This window comes from Microcebus murinus, chromosome 5, assembly GCF_040939455.1.
Source record: "Microcebus murinus isolate Inina chromosome 5, M.murinus_Inina_mat1.0, whole genome shotgun sequence".
NCBI classification, from domain to species: Eukaryota; Metazoa; Chordata; class Mammalia; order Primates; family Cheirogaleidae; genus Microcebus; species Microcebus murinus.
In genome coordinates, this window is record NC_134108.1 from 47,027,871 (window position 1) to 47,046,033 (window position 18,163).

General features: G+C 35.3%; 2 protein-coding genes across 13 annotated transcripts in view; one reads left to right on the forward strand and one right to left on the reverse strand.

The window, feature by feature from the left end:
- Window positions 1-14,635, reverse strand: FAM229B (family with sequence similarity 229 member B). 11 transcript variants are annotated; one of them, XM_012753141.3, is made up of 5 exons: window positions 14,499-14,604; window positions 5,173-5,237; window positions 3,388-3,541; window positions 1,442-1,580; window positions 1-226 (listed from the first exon to the last, which is right to left on the reverse strand). In XM_012753141.3, the coding sequence occupies exons 4-5, from the start codon at window positions 1,564-1,566 to the stop codon at window positions 109-111; spliced, it is 243 nt and encodes an 80-aa protein (XP_012608595.1). In that variant the 5' UTR covers window positions 1,567-1,580; window positions 3,388-3,541; window positions 5,173-5,237; window positions 14,499-14,604; the 3' UTR covers window positions 1-108. The 11 variants fall into 11 exon arrangements, with proteins under 11 accessions (XP_012608595.1, XP_012608596.1, XP_075859162.1 ...); XM_012753142.3 differs by having other exon boundaries at window positions 3,388-3,544; XM_076003047.1 differs by having other exon boundaries at window positions 14,488-14,601.
- Window positions 14,632-18,163, forward strand: part of TUBE1 (tubulin epsilon 1) — a 21,649-nt gene continuing 18,117 nt past the window's right edge. The window contains exons 1-4 of one of the 2 annotated variants that reach the window (XM_012753127.3): window positions 14,710-14,805; window positions 14,904-14,977; window positions 15,570-15,622; window positions 18,019-18,076. In XM_012753127.3, coding sequence (XP_012608581.1) covers window positions 14,781-14,805; window positions 14,904-14,977; window positions 15,570-15,622; window positions 18,019-18,076 — 210 coding nt within the window. In that variant the 5' untranslated portion in view covers window positions 14,710-14,780. Of the gene's footprint in view, window positions 14,806-14,903; window positions 14,978-15,569; window positions 15,623-18,018; window positions 18,077-18,163 lie in introns of both variants that reach the window. The other variant, XM_012753133.2, reaches the window with a different exon arrangement.

Here is an 18,163-nt window from a genome sequence, read left to right on the forward strand (position 1 = left end):
TTATCATCATCCAAAGGTGCCACCACTTTTATTTGTTTACCAGATCATAAGATGATACTGGCCCATTACCCTTGACCTAGTCAAACCTCTACAAAAGACTTAATGATGCTATTTAGGATGCATTTCCTTGCTGCTTTGTGCAGGTGGCTTTCGCATTGCTGCATAGACAGTGATGGGAACATCAGTTATTGTCAGGCAATGACTTCCAGGGCATCTTCGGAGTTGCCTGAATAAAAGAGCAGATGACACATAGTTTAGATACTAAAAAGGAAATATTTTTTCAGAGCACCAAAGTTTGATATATATTCAATTGTTTTAAATCACTTTGAAATCTCTAAATGTTGCAAAATGAGTATAACACAGTGGCACTGATAAGGCAGACATTTTAGACTTATGTAGAAAAGAAATTGTGGCTGTTGCCATATATTTCATTACAGGAAATTCATAAATACAAAGATAATCCTCCAGATGTTCATTTTGAAAGGTATGCAATAATTGCTAAGTGGCATAAAAAGTGCCTAGTTATAAACATAAGTGATAATACTATGGCAATTCATATATATATGCACTGTGAAATCACTTCAGTTGGGTGATTTCAAAATTAGAATATTTATTTATGGAAGAACATAAAACTGAATATACTATTCCACATACCATTCAAATGCTGATAGAATCTCAGATTGGAAACGGCCCTTAAATGATACCTAGTCCAAAAATATATCTAATGTATGAATTTCCTTTCCAACATCCCCACCAAATAGTCACTCAGCCTTAAACATTTATAAAGACAAGAAGCTCACTACTTCCCAACGTAGTCTATTTTATTCTTGAGTAACTCTGATTTTTAAAATACTTACCTTGTTAAGTTTAAATCTGTGTTCCAAAAATTTCCAAGCCATGAGAAATTAACAATGTAGTAGTATTTAATGTTTTGCTATCATAAACCACAGAAAAGTAGAACAAATCCTATTTATTATAGCTTTCTTCAATTTTGCAAAAATGGTTTGTTTCATAGAATCTTCACACTCTATATCACTCTCTTTCTGCCAAAGGTCAAATCAAAGCCAAAGAGACACTAAATCTGAAGTCTAAGTCTTTTTCATATTTCTAACCTTATGACTAGCACAGTACCCTGCACATGGTGGCAATGAGAGTTTGTTTAATAAAATGTTTTCCAATCTTGAGACAATCAACAAAACAATCTAGCTAAAAATGTATCAGAGAGAGAGAGAGAGAAAATTGGTCCATCATCAAGATTTATAACAATACAAAATATAGACTCTATGCTAAGAAAACCCGAGCTCTGTTAATACTAATTTAATCACAGCAATGTTTTTGAATTCCTGAGGTTTTTTTCTTACTAATATTGAATATCAGTTAAAGCTTGTATTGATGATAGCCAATACACATTTCCTCAGTTGTGAGGGTAAAAAGAGTTTACCTGGCTGGTGACATCTCCTTCCCATTACAGGCAGCACCGGAGCTTAGCCCCGGTTCCAGCCCAATTGAAGAATCTCCTCCTTCAACTGGAAACCTCCTTGGCTGGGTCCCAAACCGAAAAGGCATAATTCACTGAAAACCTAGATTAAAAAGTTAAAATAATGGAGGCATCAGGAGCAATAACTCTTCATCTTCAAAGAGTTATTTGGATTTTTTTTTTTTAGAGACAGGATCTTATTGTGTTGCCCAGGCTGGCGTACAGTGGCTACTCATAGGCACAATCATAGGGCACCATAGCCTTGAACTCCTGGGCTCAAGCAATCCTCCTGCCTCAGTCTTCCAAACAGGACCTGAGACTATAGGCACACACACCATGGCCTAGCCTTGGAATTTTTAATGTTACTATTTTGTTACAGATATATAGAAGCATTCTGAAAATAACATTTTAAAATAAATATAAAAGTGTTAAAATACTATATTTACACCACTATTCCTTACATACAATTTAAGTCTTGCAATAAAATAGCCACCAGGTGATAAAAGTAAACTGTGCCCTATGGTTAACATAACTGAAGTCCATTTCTGCTGTGTGAAAACAAAATTCAGTTTGCCTTTAAATGGTTGTTGTAATCGATAAACACCTCTCCATCTATGCTCTTCTCTTCCTTTGAAGTACATTGTTTCACATCCACCAAAATATCTTTAGCTAAGCCTTCCGTTCCTGGTGATTATTTATTCCACTCTGTCTCTCTACATTTATAGCACAGTGGTTAAAAAGGGGTCTTGGGACAGTTGGACTGACCTGAGTTCAAATCCTCATTCTGGCCCTTCCCAAATATGTCATCTTAGTCAAGGTATTTAACTTCTCTATATTTCTCAAGGGTACATTAGGAATAATGATATTATCTACTTACAGGGTAATAAGATTAAGTAAGATAATACACGTAAAGTGCAGTTCAACACACAGTGCTCAATAAATGTTAACTACTATTATTCGGCTGGTGCTACTGAGCATTAGTAAATATATATATAAATGTATACATATACATGAGTTGTGAAATTCATTATGAAACGTATGATGTATACACACACACATATGCACACATAAACATAATAAATAAACTCTTTACTGCCTACTGTTGACTCTGCTTGGAACTCTCCCCTATTCCACTGCTCCTAGCCTGCACTTGCCAGGGCCAACTCATCTATTAATTACATTTACTTTCTCAGAGAAGCTTGCCATTAACCCCCATTATCTAAGTTTTCATAGCATCCTTTATTTCTGCTTCGTAACAGTTATCATTCTAATTCAAGGTTTCCCAACCATGGCACAATTCTTAGTTGGGGAGGAAGCAGACTGCCCTGTGTATTTATTGCAGGATGTTTTGCAGCATCCAAGTCCTCCATCCACTAAATGCCAGTAACGCCGCTCCCCCAAAGTTGTGACAGTCAAATACATCTCCAGACATTGCCATATATCCCCTAGGAGGAGAGAGGCAAAATTGCTCCCTGTTGAGAAATACTGCCCTAAATTTTTATAAATGTTTAATATCCCCTCCATTCTATGGTCTGTCTTTGTCACCAGTAAGTCCCTAATACCTAGAACAGTGCTTGGCACTCTATCTTGAAATAATTCACATGTGTTCAACTATTAGGCCAGAAAGGATAGGGAAGATTAAAAATGTTATAACTATCTCTTATACTAGTATAATATTCTATACCTAATAAGTAAATCTTTACTGATGGTAATAATAAAACTAAATTAAGGTTGAAGAATTTGAGTATTATATAATGATTTTTATAGATATGTCAATTATCAAGAAAAAAAAGTGTTTTTGCTCAATGATGATTTAGTAAAAACCATAGTAAATTATATGATTTAATATAACTATCTATATATGTAGGTATTAAGTTTTAGCTAAATTGATCAAAGACAAGTAGACTTACCAAAATAGGCCAAGTCTTATTCCTGTAGAGGTGAATAAGTCTGCTTCTACTGACTTTCCATAGAAGACTGGAATTGCCAAAGGAATGATGATCAAATGTTCCAGTGACACCCAGAAATTATGACATCAGAAGATTCTTTCACATAGTTTCTTACCTGCTAAAGAATCAAATGTCAGTTCATAACTCCAGCAACAAGCTGAAACTTAGCTAAAAATTAAGTGTCTCTAAGGGTTTTTTGAGTGTTTTATTCTTGTTGTCACTGCTTTATTCTCCAACAATACTAATATTTTAATCTATGAATGAAGGCCTGTAGTCTAGTCAATCTACACAAAATCTCACTTGAGATTCTTCTCATATTATATCCCATTTTCCTCATTCTCTTTATCTCCTAGACTTTCTCTTAACTAATAACCCAAATTAATCCAATCTATCTACATCTTCATCCCACTCGATGCCTTTAAACCCAAGCCACACCTTTACAAATTTCTCTATAGGTCTTCTTAGGTGAGACTCTTTACACTCTCAAATTCCTGGACTTTTTTTTTCTGTTTCCTCAAGAGAGTCTTAAAATTCCCAAATGGCAGGAATAATGACAATTGTGAAAGGAAGAATACATCTTGTACTGTCCTCATTATTCTGTTCCCTTAGCTGTTTCTCTGTTCATATCCTTTTTACATTTCCCTGAACTGCTCTCCCTTCCCCCAACTTGTTCTTGGTTTCTATATCAACAGCTTATTTCACTGAATGTCTGCCCTGTTCAGAAATGCTTAAGTTTAACCCTTAAGCCAGAACATTACTCCTCAGCTAAACAATATTTCAATTTTCATAGCTTATGACTAAACTATTAAATGCTAGTGAGCATTTTTTAACTTAATGAAAATCTTTTTACAACCTACATTTTATGCTAAGTTCCCACTATTGTGTTTTCCTATGAGTTATGTTATAGAAAGCTATCATTTTACATAAGAATTAAAGAAAATCTTAGAGGAAATCTTACTTCTACCTTCTTTTTCTTACTAGGCTGTTATCTGTGAATAAATCACAATTTTAGCTTAGAAACATTTTTTAACTGACTGTGTCATAATCAGACAAACTGAAATAATTGCTGGCCATTGTTAGCTAATGTATCATTAGAACCTAAACATTTGGTCCATAGGATGGCAAAATTTTTTAATAGTTTATATTTTTAAGAGGAGGCAGCAGTGGGAAAATTATGGGTTTTGGCATCAGAATTAGGTTTGAATTTTGACACCATGTTAGCTCTGAGACTTTCAGCAAATCACTAAAAGTTTGTCTATAAAATGGTATTACTTCTTACCTCATAAAGTTGTAAGAAATAAAAAATCTAATATGTATAAAGCCAATGACTGGGATATAAGAGCTCAATCAGCACCAGTTCTTTTACCCTTTTGTATAATTCTTGAAATCAAAATATTGAGACATTGATTTTGCTTCTTAGTCACTGATATATGTTTTAAACTATAAAATAAGATATATGCATGTGTGATATTCTTAAACTCCTCTAATTTACCATTATTTTTAACTAGTTCATTTGGCACAAGTTATACCTAAATTCTTTAGTATAGATGATATGATGAAACAAACCAAACAATAACCTTAATGATGAAACTTTACAGCACTAGAGTAATACATTAGAAGACAAAATGAACTTTACTCTCCAGCAGATTTTCACACAGCAACAGATAAAGTATAAATGATAAATTAAAAGACGGTAAAATCTCCAAATACTCCCTCTTAAATTATAAGAAGCCCAAGAATAATGACCTTTCAATCTCAGGATATCAATTCATGAGATGCAGAAAAGGAGTGATGTTTGAACTGGTCATATCCTAAGAAAAAAAGGACCTATTATTAGACTTCATTCATCCATTTAACAAATACTTGCTGAGAATCCACCATAAGCCAGACATGTGTTAAACGCTAAAGATAAAAGATTTAGGCAAAGACAAATACAGTTCCTGATCTAGTGGAGCTTACAGGCGAGGGTAGGATATGTTCTAAACTAGGATATCAAATCTAAATCTAAAAGATGAGTAGGCATTAATTAGATGGAAATAGGTGGGAGGCAAAGACATTGAGACAGTTGGGGAGGGGGCAAACAGAGGACACAGCAAGTGCAAAGGTCATGTGCCAGTAGAGAATACAGTAAAAGATCTGAAAGTCTAGCATAACCACAGCAAGGAAAACAGAAAAGAAATGTGGTCCGAGACATAAGTGCGGGCCAAGTCAGGCAGGAGCATAAACCCCAGTTAAAGATTTTAGACTTTATCTTATAAGCAAGGAAGCCCGCCAAAGAATTTTAATTTCTCAGGACACATATTTAGTTTTCATTGATTTTTCTCTATTAATTTTGTTTTCTCTTTATGTGATTTCCATTCCAGTATTTACTATTTCCTTTCTTCTGCTTACTTTAGGCTTAATTTGTTTTTCTTTCTCTGTTTTCTTAAGGTGGAAGTTTAGGTCATTGGTGTGAGAGCTTTTATCTTTTCTAAGATAAACACTTAATTCTATAAATTTCCATCAAAACACTAATTTCCAGAAATTTTGAAAGTTTGTGTTTTCATTTCCTTCAGTTAAAATTTTTCCTTTTGTTTTATTCCTTCACCTTTGAATCACTTACAATTATATAATTTATATTTCAAATATTTGGGAAGAGTCAATTTTTCTGTTACTGGTTTCTAACTAAATTCCATTTTTGTGAGAGAATATTCTTTTTATGATTTGAATACTTTTAAATTTATTTAGATGTGTTTTATAGCCATAATATAAACTATCTTGGTAAATGTTCTATGTGTACCTGAAAAGAATGTATATGCTACTGTAGTTGGCTTAAATTAAGTATTCTATATAGGTAATTAGTTGGTTGACAGAATTGCTCAAGTCTTCTATATTTTTACTAATGTTCTGTATACTTGTTTATCAATTATAGAAATAAGGATATTGAAATTTCCAACTATAATTGTGAATTTATCTTTATTTTTCTTTTCTATTTTGCCAGTTTTCGCTTCATGTATTTTGAAGCTATTAGGAGGTGTATAAATATTTAGTACTGTTGATATTCTCTTGATGAACTGAAACCTTTAGCATTATAAAACATCTTCTTTTTTTATCCCTGATAATATTTTTTGCTCTGAAATCTACTTTGTCTTAAATTTGTATAGCTTTCTCTCCATTAATGTTCATATGATGTATCTTTTTCCTATTATTTTCCTTTTAATATATTTGGTTTTTATATTCAAAGTGTGTTTCTTGCAAACCCAAAGTGGAAGTCTTGCTTATTTTACCCACTCTGATAATCTCTGTCTTTTAATTAGGGTGTTTTGATTATTTATATTGAAGGTGATAGATGTGCTTGGATTTAAATCTGCCATCTTGCTATTTGTATTCTATTTGTGACATCAGTTTTTTGTTTCCGTTTTCTTAGTATTCTATTCTTTTGGATCAATGGAGTATATTTTGAGTCTATTTTATCTCCATTATTGGCTTATAGCCATAAATACATATGCATATATATATATATATATATATATATATATATATATATATATATAGCTGTTTTGTTGTGGGTTACTTTAGGTTTTACAGTGTACATCTTTAACTTTTCACAGTCTGCCTTCAAATAACATAACCACTTCATATATGCTAGAAGAACCTTACAAAAGTATGTCCCATTTCCCCTCTCTCACCCTGTATGACTTTATTGCTACATATTTTACTTCTACCTATATTATAAACCATACAACATGTTATTATTAGTTTTTCTTAAGAAAATACCTTTTAAGAGATTTTTAAAAACATGAGAAGTCTTTTATATTTACCTACATATTTATCATTTTCAGTGTTCTTTACTCCCTTGAGTAGGCCCAGATTTCCATCCAACACCATTTTCCTTTTGCCTGAAGATTTTCATTCAACAGTGATGGTCTGCTGGTGATTAATTCATTCAGCATTTGTATTAATATCTCTTTATTTCATCTGCATTTTTGAATAATATTTTCACTTGGTATAGAATCCTAAGTTGGCAGTTTTGTTTTGTTTTCTTTAAGAACTTTAAAGATTTTGCTCCACTATTTTCTGGCTTGCATTGTTTCCAACAAGAAGTCTGCTGTTTTTCCTATCTTTGTTCTTCTACATTGCAGTGTCATTTTCTCTGGCTGCTTTTAAGATGTGCTCTTTATCACTGATATTGAACAATTTGATTACAATGTGCTTAGTGTTGGCTTTTCTTCCTGTTTCTTGTGCCTAAACTTCATTAAGCTTCTTGAATCTGTAGTTTCATAATCTTTATCACATTTGGAAATTTTTCAGCCATTATTTCTTCAAGTATTTTTTGTTACTTCCTTCTGAAAGTCCAATTACATGTATATTGAGCTGTCTGAAGTTGTCCCACAGCTCACTGACCCTTTTTTTTTCCTTTGTCTTTTTTTTTTAATCTTTTTGTTCTCTATTTTATTTTGGATAGTTTCCACTGCTATATCTTTAAGTTCACTAATCTTTTATTTTGCAGTGTCTAATCTGATCTTCATTCCAACCATTTTTTCATCATAAACATTATATGTTTCATCTCTAGAAATACAACTAGAATCTCTTTTTTATATCTCTGTGTATCTTCTTAATCTGTTCATGCTTCCTTCTGCCTTCTTGAACATATGGTGTTTATTCATAATAGTTGTTTTAATGTACTTATTTACTAATTCTTTCATTTGTGCTATGTCTTAGTCTATTTTTAACTGATTTTTCAATTCGTTATGGGGCTTATCTTGGCATATCTATCAATTTTTAATTTCAGCACCAGACACTGTGAATTTTATTGCTGAATAATTTTAATTTTAGTCCCCTAAGTACTTTTGAGCTTTGGCATGGGGCACAGTTATTTGGAAACAGCTTGCTTCCTGGAAGTCTTAGTTTTATGTTTTCTTAGACTATTATCACAAGAGCTTTTTATCTAGGGCCAATCTATCTCTACTGCTGAGTCAATACAATTATGTGTGCTCATCTCGATATTCCATATATTACAAGGTTTTTCCACTCAAGATATTGGGAATGTGAATTAGTCCTAGCCCTTTCTGAACCTCAGGAATTTTTCTGCCTGCTTATTTCCAGTGGTTCTTGCCCTCAGCTTTAGTTTCCACATATGCATATACTAATAAGTACTCAGTTTTAAGCTCATAAGGAACCCCCTGAATATCTCCAGAGCTTTCTCTTTATATAATTTCTCCTACTTGGCATTCTGTCCTGCAAATTCTAGCAGCTTTCATCTCCCAGAATTCATAACTCTGTCTGTTCAACTCAGGGCGGTCATTGGGCTCTGTCTGAAAAAAGTTTCTAGGTCTATCTTAAGAAGAAGACATTACACAAGAATAGGAGACAAAGATCAGTTTTGGGTGCCATCTTAAAGGCTATGTACCTCAGATGCTTTATTCTGATATAATGTCTGGAAATGTTTGTGCATTACTTAGAAATGCTGATCAAATATTTCTGTCTCTTTGTCTCCCAGGAACCATAATTCCTAGCTGCTTTAAGATTACTTGGAGCCCATGTGACTAGCTTTGGCCAATGAATTATGAGCAATAATTAAGTGCCTATGCAAGACCTTCTTGAATGTCTTTGTCTCTACCACAAAAACCAGAGATGTGTCTCACACCATATACAAAAATAAACTCCAAATAAATTAAAGACCTAAATATAGAGCCTGAATCTGTAAAACTACTAGACAAAAACAGGGAAAATCTCCACAACATTGCTCTAGGCAATGATTTCTTGGATATGACCCCAAAAATACAGCAATCAAAGCAAAAGTTGACAGAGTAAATTATATCAAACTAAAAACCTCTTGCTTAGCATGAAGAGACAACCTACAGATTAGGAAAAAAAAATTTACAAACCATAAACCTGTTAAGGGGCCAACATCCAAAATATATAAGGAACTCAAAGAACTTGACAAGAAAACAAATAACCCAATTAAAAATGGGCAAAGGACCTTTTAATAATAGACATTTATTTTAAAAAAATACATACAAATAGCCAATAGGTATATGAAAAAATAGTCAACATCACTAATCATTAGGTAAATGCAAATTAAAACCATAATGAAATATATCACCTCACCCCTGTTAGAATGCCTATTATCAAAAAGATCAAAGATAACAAGTGTTGGCAAGGATGTAGAAAAAAGGGAAGTTTGTACACTTTTAGTGAAAATTAATACAGCCATTATGGAAAACAGTATGGGGGTTCCTCAAACCACTAAAAAATATAATCACCGTATGATCCAGCAATCTCACTTCTGGGTATATACCCAAAGGAACTGAAATCAGTATTTTGAAAGATATCTGCACACCCATGTTCATTGCAGTTTTATTCACTACAGCTAAGACATGAAAGCAATCTAGGTACTCATCAACAGATAAACACAGTATGGTGTATAAACACAAGGGAATACTATTCGGCCTTTAAAAAGAAGAAAATACTGGCCGGGCGTGGTGGCTCACGCCTGTAATCCTAGCTCTTGGGAGGCCGAGGCAGGCGGATTGCTCAAGGTCAGGAGTTCAAAACCAGCCTGAGCAAGAGCAAGACCCCATCTCTACTATAAATAGAAAGAAATTAATTGGCCAACTGATATATATATAAAAAATTAGCCGGGCGTGGTGGCGCATGCCTGTAGTCCCAGCTCGGGAGGCTGAGGCAGAAGGATCGCTCGAGCCCAGGAGTTTGAGGTTGCTGTGAGCTAGGCTGACGCCACAGCACTCACTCTAGCCTGGACAACAAAGTGAGACTCTGTCTCAAAAAAAAAAAAAAAAAAAAAAAAGAAGAAGAAAATACTGTCTTTTGTAACAACATGGATGAACTGGGAAGACATTATGCTAAGTGATATTAGCCAGACACAGAAAGACAAATAGTATATGAGCTCAATTACATGTACAATCTAAAAAAGTCAAAATCATAAAAATAGAGAGTATAAAGGTAGTTACTAAAAAGTAGCAGAGCCAGGGCTAGGAGTGGGGGAAGATAGCAGGAGATGTTCAAAGGGTACAGTTTCAGTTAGACAGGAGAAGGAATAAGTTTTAGAGATCTATTGCTCAGCATGGTAAGTACAGTTAATAACAATGTATTGTATATTTCAAAATTGCTTTAAAAAACAGATTTTAAATGTTCTCACCCCAAAAACTGATAAGTAGGTAAGATGATAGACATGTTATTAAGCTTGATTTCATGATTTCACGATGTCAATATATATAAAAACATCTATTGTACCCCATAAATATATATAATTATTATTTATCAATCTAAAATTAAATAAATCAGAAATGGACAAAATAATGGTAGATCATCAGATTGGGTGTCAGAGGGGAGATAAGCATAGCCGCCCAGACACTCCTCAATGGACATGTATTATATCATGTGCAAAAAATAAACATTTGTTGTTGTTACCACAGCATAACAAAGTTCGGCCTGATTTATACAGATGTAGGTTCAGACTTAGGTACTGTCATAACAAATACCAAAAATATTAAGTCACAACCTACGTGCTCAAGCAGCAGTCAACAAGGAACTATTGTTGGATGCTAAACGGATAGTGATCTGTTACTCAGTTACAAACCTATTGGGAAAACCTTTGGAAAACTCTGTGATAACCTAGAAAGCAAATTATTTACCTACTGAATTTAAATGCTAGGAGAAGAGGTTAGAAAACAATCATTGATAACATGTTGGTTGCTACTGATTCTGTTTGTCAAGTTACATGAGAAAGAGATGAGCTCAGCAATAGCAATGTGCAAACATGAATGAAAATGGATAGAGTGTCCACAAATTTGAATTATACTTAAATGACAACTTGGAAAGAGATACAAGTATAATTTTCTTTGAACACATTTTCTTTCCCTTCTGAACTTTGAGGCATTTTTTTCCAATGTCTTCCAGTACTAAATGTGCTATAGATGAATCTAAAGTAGTCTGTTTTTTCTCCACCCTACCCTCCCCTATTTGTTTCTTGACCAGGTACCTAAAGAATTCTTTCTTTATTCTGAAAATTGAATAAACTAACCAGGATATATCCCTTGATGTTGACAGTTTTATAGAAATTTTCCCATAAAACATAATGTACCTTTTTAATTTATAGATTCTTCTTCATTATTTTTTACATTATTAAGTACATTTCTTCTTCCATTTGCTCTGTTTTCTATTTCAGGGCCACGTATTAATCTTATGTTGAGCCATCTTTGTCTCCTTCACATATACGATTTTTTAATAACATTAATATCTTTGTCATTTGCCTCAGTATCATGATTATCTCAAGCCTTTCCTTTATATCTTAATTTGATTTTGATCTCTCTAATCTGCTTCCTCATGCTTTTAAAAATTATTCATTAGTCCTTTAAGGTGGGTATTTTGGTCTTCAGTTAATTTCCTTAGTTCTTTTATCTTCACTTTATTTAATTTATTCATCAAATATTTAATTACTACCTATTGTATACCAGGCAAGGTTCTAGGTACTAGGAATATGGTAGTGAACAAAACAGGCATTACACAGCCCGCATAGAGCTTAATTATTGATATATTATTTTAGCATTTTGTCTTCAAGTTGCTGTTTTATTGCATTCATATTCTTATTATTAAATTCTTCTACAGCACAAAACATATATGAAGAATTTTCTTTCTCTACCCCCCTCCACACTTATGTTAGGTTTTAATTAAGGTTATATATTTTATCCATCTTTTGCACTTTTCCTTCCATAGTAGTAGTCTGCATGATACTCAATGATTTTTTCTCTTTTTCATTTTTAGCATGTGAAATTCTGTCCAATGTATTTGGTCTGTATGTTAGTCAGCTAATGCTCCAATACAACTATACCCCAAAATCTCAAATGTTTTGCCTTCAACCAAAAACATTTTTCTTGCTTTTAAGACTCTGGCAGTCTGCTGCAGTTCAGCTGATCTTCACTTGACTAACCTAAGTTTGGCTATACTAAGGTTTTGGAGTGGCTGATATGTAAGGTTCCACCATGCTTGTCTCTTAAGCAGAATTATTTCTCTAGTCGGATTCTCTCCAGACTAAAGTTATTAATGAGGCTCATTAGGACTTTCTTTTTTATTGTTATTATTATTTTATAGACATGGTCTCTGTAACCCAGGCTGAAGTGTAATGATATAATCATAACTCACTGCAGCCTGGAACTCCTGGGCTCAAGCAATCCTCCCACCTCAGGCTCCCAAGTAACTAGGACTACAGGCACATGCCACCACATTCAGCTATTAATAATATTTTTATTTTGTAGAGATGGGGTCTTGCTATGCTGCCCAGGCCAGTCTCCAATTCCTGGCCTCAAGCAATGTTCCTGCCTCAGCTTCCCAAAGTGGTGGCATTACAGGTGTGAACCACTGCCCAGCCAGGACTTTCTTAATTTAACTCCTTTTCTATGTATGGCTTCTAGGGAATAATAGAGCCCTGCAGAGGCCAGAATACCAGGTGACCTGGCGACATAGTTTACTGATACAGACCTACTCATATCACTGCCAACAAAGTAGACCAAGATTTATAAATTTTGGAAGCCCCAGACTTTGGGACTTCAATATCAAGACATAAAGTACCTAACAGCACCTCTACCACTGACCCCTTCCTCACCAATAAACAGTTAATAGTAAATCCAGAAATTGCAGAAAAATCTCTTCATTAAAAGCTGCCAATTAATCATAGGAGATATCAGTACTAAGGTGAATAACATCAAATGTAACACAAACAACCCACTAAAACTTCAAACTTACCAGCTATCAGAGAAATGTCATAACAACTACTATTATTTGTCTTGGTGGGGGAATTAGGTGTTCCAATCAATCGAATATTACAGTTCATAGTACCATACATTAATAGCATATTCTGTACAATTTAACTTTTTATTAAGTGAATAAGACTTCTTAGGGTTTTGTAGTTCCTCAGAATTTTCATGGAAAATATACTTTCATTAAAGAAGTGCCTGTGTTCTTAATTAAAACCTGATATAATCTGATCAATAAAAGTTTACAGTATTTTTAAATGTTTGACAATATTAAGGAGTTGGTAATTTTCAAGAATGCCTGACTTTTTAATCTTCTTCTCTATACCATCTAAACATTATAAATGCATCAAATACCTAGTTTTTTGGGTTTTTTGTTTGTTTGTTTGTTTTGTGTGTGTGTGTGTGTGTGTGTGTGTATGTGTGTGTGTGACAGAGTCTCACTCTGTTGCCTAGGCTAGAGTGCCCTGGTGTCTGCCTAGCTCACAGCAACCTCAAACTCCTGGGCTCAAGCGATCCTTCTGCTTCAGCCTCTGGAGTAGCTGGGACTACAGGCATGCGTCACTATGCCCGGCTAATTTATATATATATTTTAAGTTGGCCAATTAATTTCTTTCTATTTTTAGTAGAGACTGGGTCTTGCTCTTGCTCAGGCTGGTTCCGGAATCCTGACCTTGAACGATCCACCTGCCTCATCCACCCGCCTTGGCCTCCCAGAGTGCTAGGATTACAGACATGAGCCACGGCGCCCGGCCAAATACCTAGTTTTAATCCCATCTCTTCTATCAGATGTCTATTTACTCGTCTACATCCTCATTCACTGAATGCTACTGCGCTTATAGTCAATGCCACCCAATATTTTAAGTCACAATTCTTTGAGTATTTCGTCTGTGTGTGTCTTCAATTAGGCTGTAAGCTTATTCGAGCTGGATCTCTGTCTTAATTTCTTTTGAATCCTCCAGAGGGCCTAACGGTAATGTCGGGAGTATGCCGGGTTCAACAAACCCTGGTCGGTTCTCTAAACTTAGCTTTACCGTTTCTGTCAAAGTGCAAAACCGCCTAGTTTCGGTTGTGCCCCGACATGTCTATTTGTCTGGGGTTTCTCTGTGCTCACTGACATTGTTCGTTTTCCATTAGAACAAAGGGCTTGTTGGATAGAGACGCTAACGCAGCGCCCGTTGTAATTTGAGTAAACGGAATTTGACCCACCGCCCAGGGTGTTGGGACTGTGAACGAAAACTAAACCTCTGATACCCCATGGCCAGTTTAGAGACACATATTCTAAAATAACCCTCCAACGCCTAGTTACCCGCCAGTTACCCCGGGCTCCGGAGCTGCCGAGGCTCACAGACGTTGGTAGACAAGGCAGCGAGGTTCTGTGGTCACGAAGCCCAGTCGCTATGGTAACGGTGAGTCGCAAGCGCACTTGCGCGGCCTTCTGACGAAAAACTTCAGCCTGAACCTAGAGAAGTGCTTCGCGACGGCAGCGATTTGCGGCAGCGGCGTGACTTACGACCGCCCCCTTGCAGAGCGCCGTTTTGCGAAAGGTAATGCGAAGGCTGGTACGGGTTTGCATGCACTCTGGGCTGGAGGTGCTCCAGCATGACCCAGTCGGTGGTCGTACAGGGTGAGTTGCACGGGGAGGATGGGGACCTGTTCGTCCCATAATCCAGCGGCCTTGTTTCCTGCCTAATGTCTATATTCTGTCCTTTCCCCTGGTCGCAGTCGGCCAGTGCGGAAACCAGATAGGCTGCTGCTTCTGGGACCTGGCGCTGAGGGAGCACGCCGCAGTGAACCAGGTACCTGCCCCGCCGACGCTTGGAGCCGAGGTCTTCCAGCAAATAAGTAGAAAATACCCTGAGCTTTTATCTGGCCGATATAAGTTGCATGGGATCTTTTCAGAACATACTGATTTTTAAAGATATGTTGCTGTTAAACACACACTAAACTAGAAGAACGCTGACCAGGGAGATTAGTTTTAACATTTTTCCTAATTCTCAGGGTCTTCTCTTTATTAGGGTTCGTGTGAGGAGCGGTGTGATAGTGTATGTGAAAGTACTTTGAAAAATAGATAACACGTGTGGTTATTGTATTCCTTAATTTAACCAGTTAGCTTTTTAAATAATCACTAAGAATCCGGAGAAAACGCTCATTTGATGCGCCTGTTCTACAATCCTACGAAGACTCTTTTTTTCAGCACCCCCTGCTGAACTTTATCTCATGACATTTACTCTCCTCTGGAAAGAGATTGGAAGAATCAGACTAAGCATTTTGTGATAGTTTGCTGTTTCTTGTCTTAGCCACATACTAGCCATGGTAGGATTATTAAAATTGAGAGGACTCCATTGGGAAAGAGGCAAAACTTAAATGCTATATTTGTTTTCTTTTTAGAAAGGAATTTATGATGAGGCAATAAGCAGCTTTTTTAGAAATGTGGATACAAGGTAAGATGGGATTAAAATCTATTACAGAACATGATGATCCTTTTCAACAGATTGGGAGAGAATTCTTCAAAGGACAATAAAAACAGCCAATAGCTGGGAAGTTGTCTGGCTTTTTTATTTTTCTCATATTTATATAAGCATATTTATTCTTGTTATATTATTAATATTCTTACATCATCTTACAGAACAGGACAATAGGTGTCCCTGTGGTGTAACTTTTTTTAACTTGAAAGTTTTCACTTTAGTTTAACTAAAGTTTCACTAAGGAAAAGCTGAAATTTTCCATGAGGGTATCTTGTTAATGCATCCAGTAATGGCTAACTTTTGAAAGAAAAATATATTGTTTACATTTCTCTGATATCTGTGGTCAGGAATAAGTATAGAATGTGCTTAAAAAGAAGAAAAGCAGTTGTCAGATTGTTTTCGTTTATTTAATAAGGGGTATATGTAAGTACTATGTATCTTTTATCTGAAAGAATAAGTTGACATTCAGGTATGTCCGTATGCTTTTAATATTAAATTATTAAGTTCATACATTTTCAAAATACTTGGTAAAACTAACTGTGGTGGCCTTGAACTGAAAAGTATATACTTAATATCAGGCTTTGATCTAATTCGATAGAAATTCCAGTTTTAGTTGGAATTACTTGGCTGGGTGTTTGAGCAGTTACCATCTGGGGAATGTTAATTAGTGCCTACTTCCTCTGTGAGTTCCAGAGTCTAGTGCTCAAGCTTGGAAACCCAGAAATGTTATTGGCACTTTGAAAATAGATCTAGTACTGTCCAGTGCAGTCGTGTTAACCAAAAACCAGATTCTCATTTTCCATCATAAGCACATTATCTTTAGTAGGAAATCTACGTGAAAAGCTACATAATAATCAGAAGGTTGCTTGGTGACCATGGAATCAGACCAAGGAAAGTTAGAGTTATTACCTTAATGACTGGTGTCATTTATCTTTATTGTATGTACTAATCTGTCATCTAGATTAGATTCCCTTTTATTTGTGGCCCAAAATATCCTCACCTCTGTATACTATTAGAAGACTCAAATTTGCCTTTGTAATACTTCCTTTCAGGTGCTACCCTTCCTAGGTTTTTATGCTCGCCTCTTCCTTTCTTGATAGCCAACTTTTCATTGAGTATTAGGTATTTGAGACTCAGCCTGGGAGCTTTTCTTAATAAAATGACTTAACATGACTATACTCTCATCTACTCTGTTTTATACTTTAACCTGAGAGCATCCTTACTTTCTTTTCAAGTTTGGGAAGAAGGGATGTGGTGTCTTGCTCTTCTCTCTGTGTATTATCAACACATGCAGCATCTGTTCCACAAGTTAGTATGAAAAATCTTTTTCAAAAATGAGACCACATCTTCGTGTACACCTTATCAAACTATTATACATGTTTAATAGCATGATAGGTATTTACCTATAGCAGGAGTGAGCAACCCTTTTCTGTGAAGGACTAGATAGTAAATATTTAGGTTTTGCAAACCATAAGGTCTGTTTCACAGCTACTTGACTCTGCCCTTATAGCATGAATGCAGGCATAGATAGTACGTGAATGAATGGGTATAGGTATATTTGAATAAAACTTTATTTAGGAAAACAGGTGGCTAGTTGAATTTGGCATAAGGACTGTAGTTTACTAACCCCTGATCTGTCATATCATCTGTGTCTAACTAGGCTTCCCTTCATATATTGTCATCTTGTGAATTGTTTTTATCGATGCAGATACTGTGTTTATTTGTACATTTCAGTACTTGGATAACATGAAATTCTAGAAACAGTATTAGATACTCAGTGATATGTAACTGGTATATCAGTTGATGTGTTTGGCTGGGACAGGAAACCTCATTAATAGCGACTTAAGCAATAAAGGTGTCCATTTATCTTACAGACAGAGAAATCTGGAAATTAAATGTTCTAGGTTTGGGGGAATGCCTCAAAGACTTAGATACTATATATTGTTCTGCCCTCCTTAGTATATAGGCTTTTTGTCCTCATGTTTTTACTTCATGACTATAAAATGGTAGTCTCTTTTCCAGAAATCACGTCCCTATTCATATTTGAGGCAGGAAAAAGGAAGAAGGTTGGCACTAACTACATCTGGTTCTTTTTATCAGAAAAGCTTCCCAAAATACTTTTCCTTTATCTCATTGGGTAGAATTGGATTACAGAGCCAGTCCTAACTATAAAGAAAGACAGGAAAAAAAGTGCCTCACTTTTTTAGCCTAACAGGAAGTAAGCCAGAAAGGAGGAGTTTAGGGATGGCTGTTGTGTCTGCCTCGCCTTGCCCATAAACAGTCTTATTACATAAATGGAAGTTAACTTTGTTACCTGGTAACACTATAAGCAATGGAAGATCTTATGACCTTTTCTCATTTTTTTGTTTCAGAGTGACTGGTGATGGTGGCACTATTTCCAAGGGGAAAATATGCTCTTTAAAAGCACGAGTAAGATATATATGCTTGGATTCTTAAGTTAGATGTGTTTTTAAAGTAACTATTCTCTGAAACTATCATGACAAATTTTAACTTCTC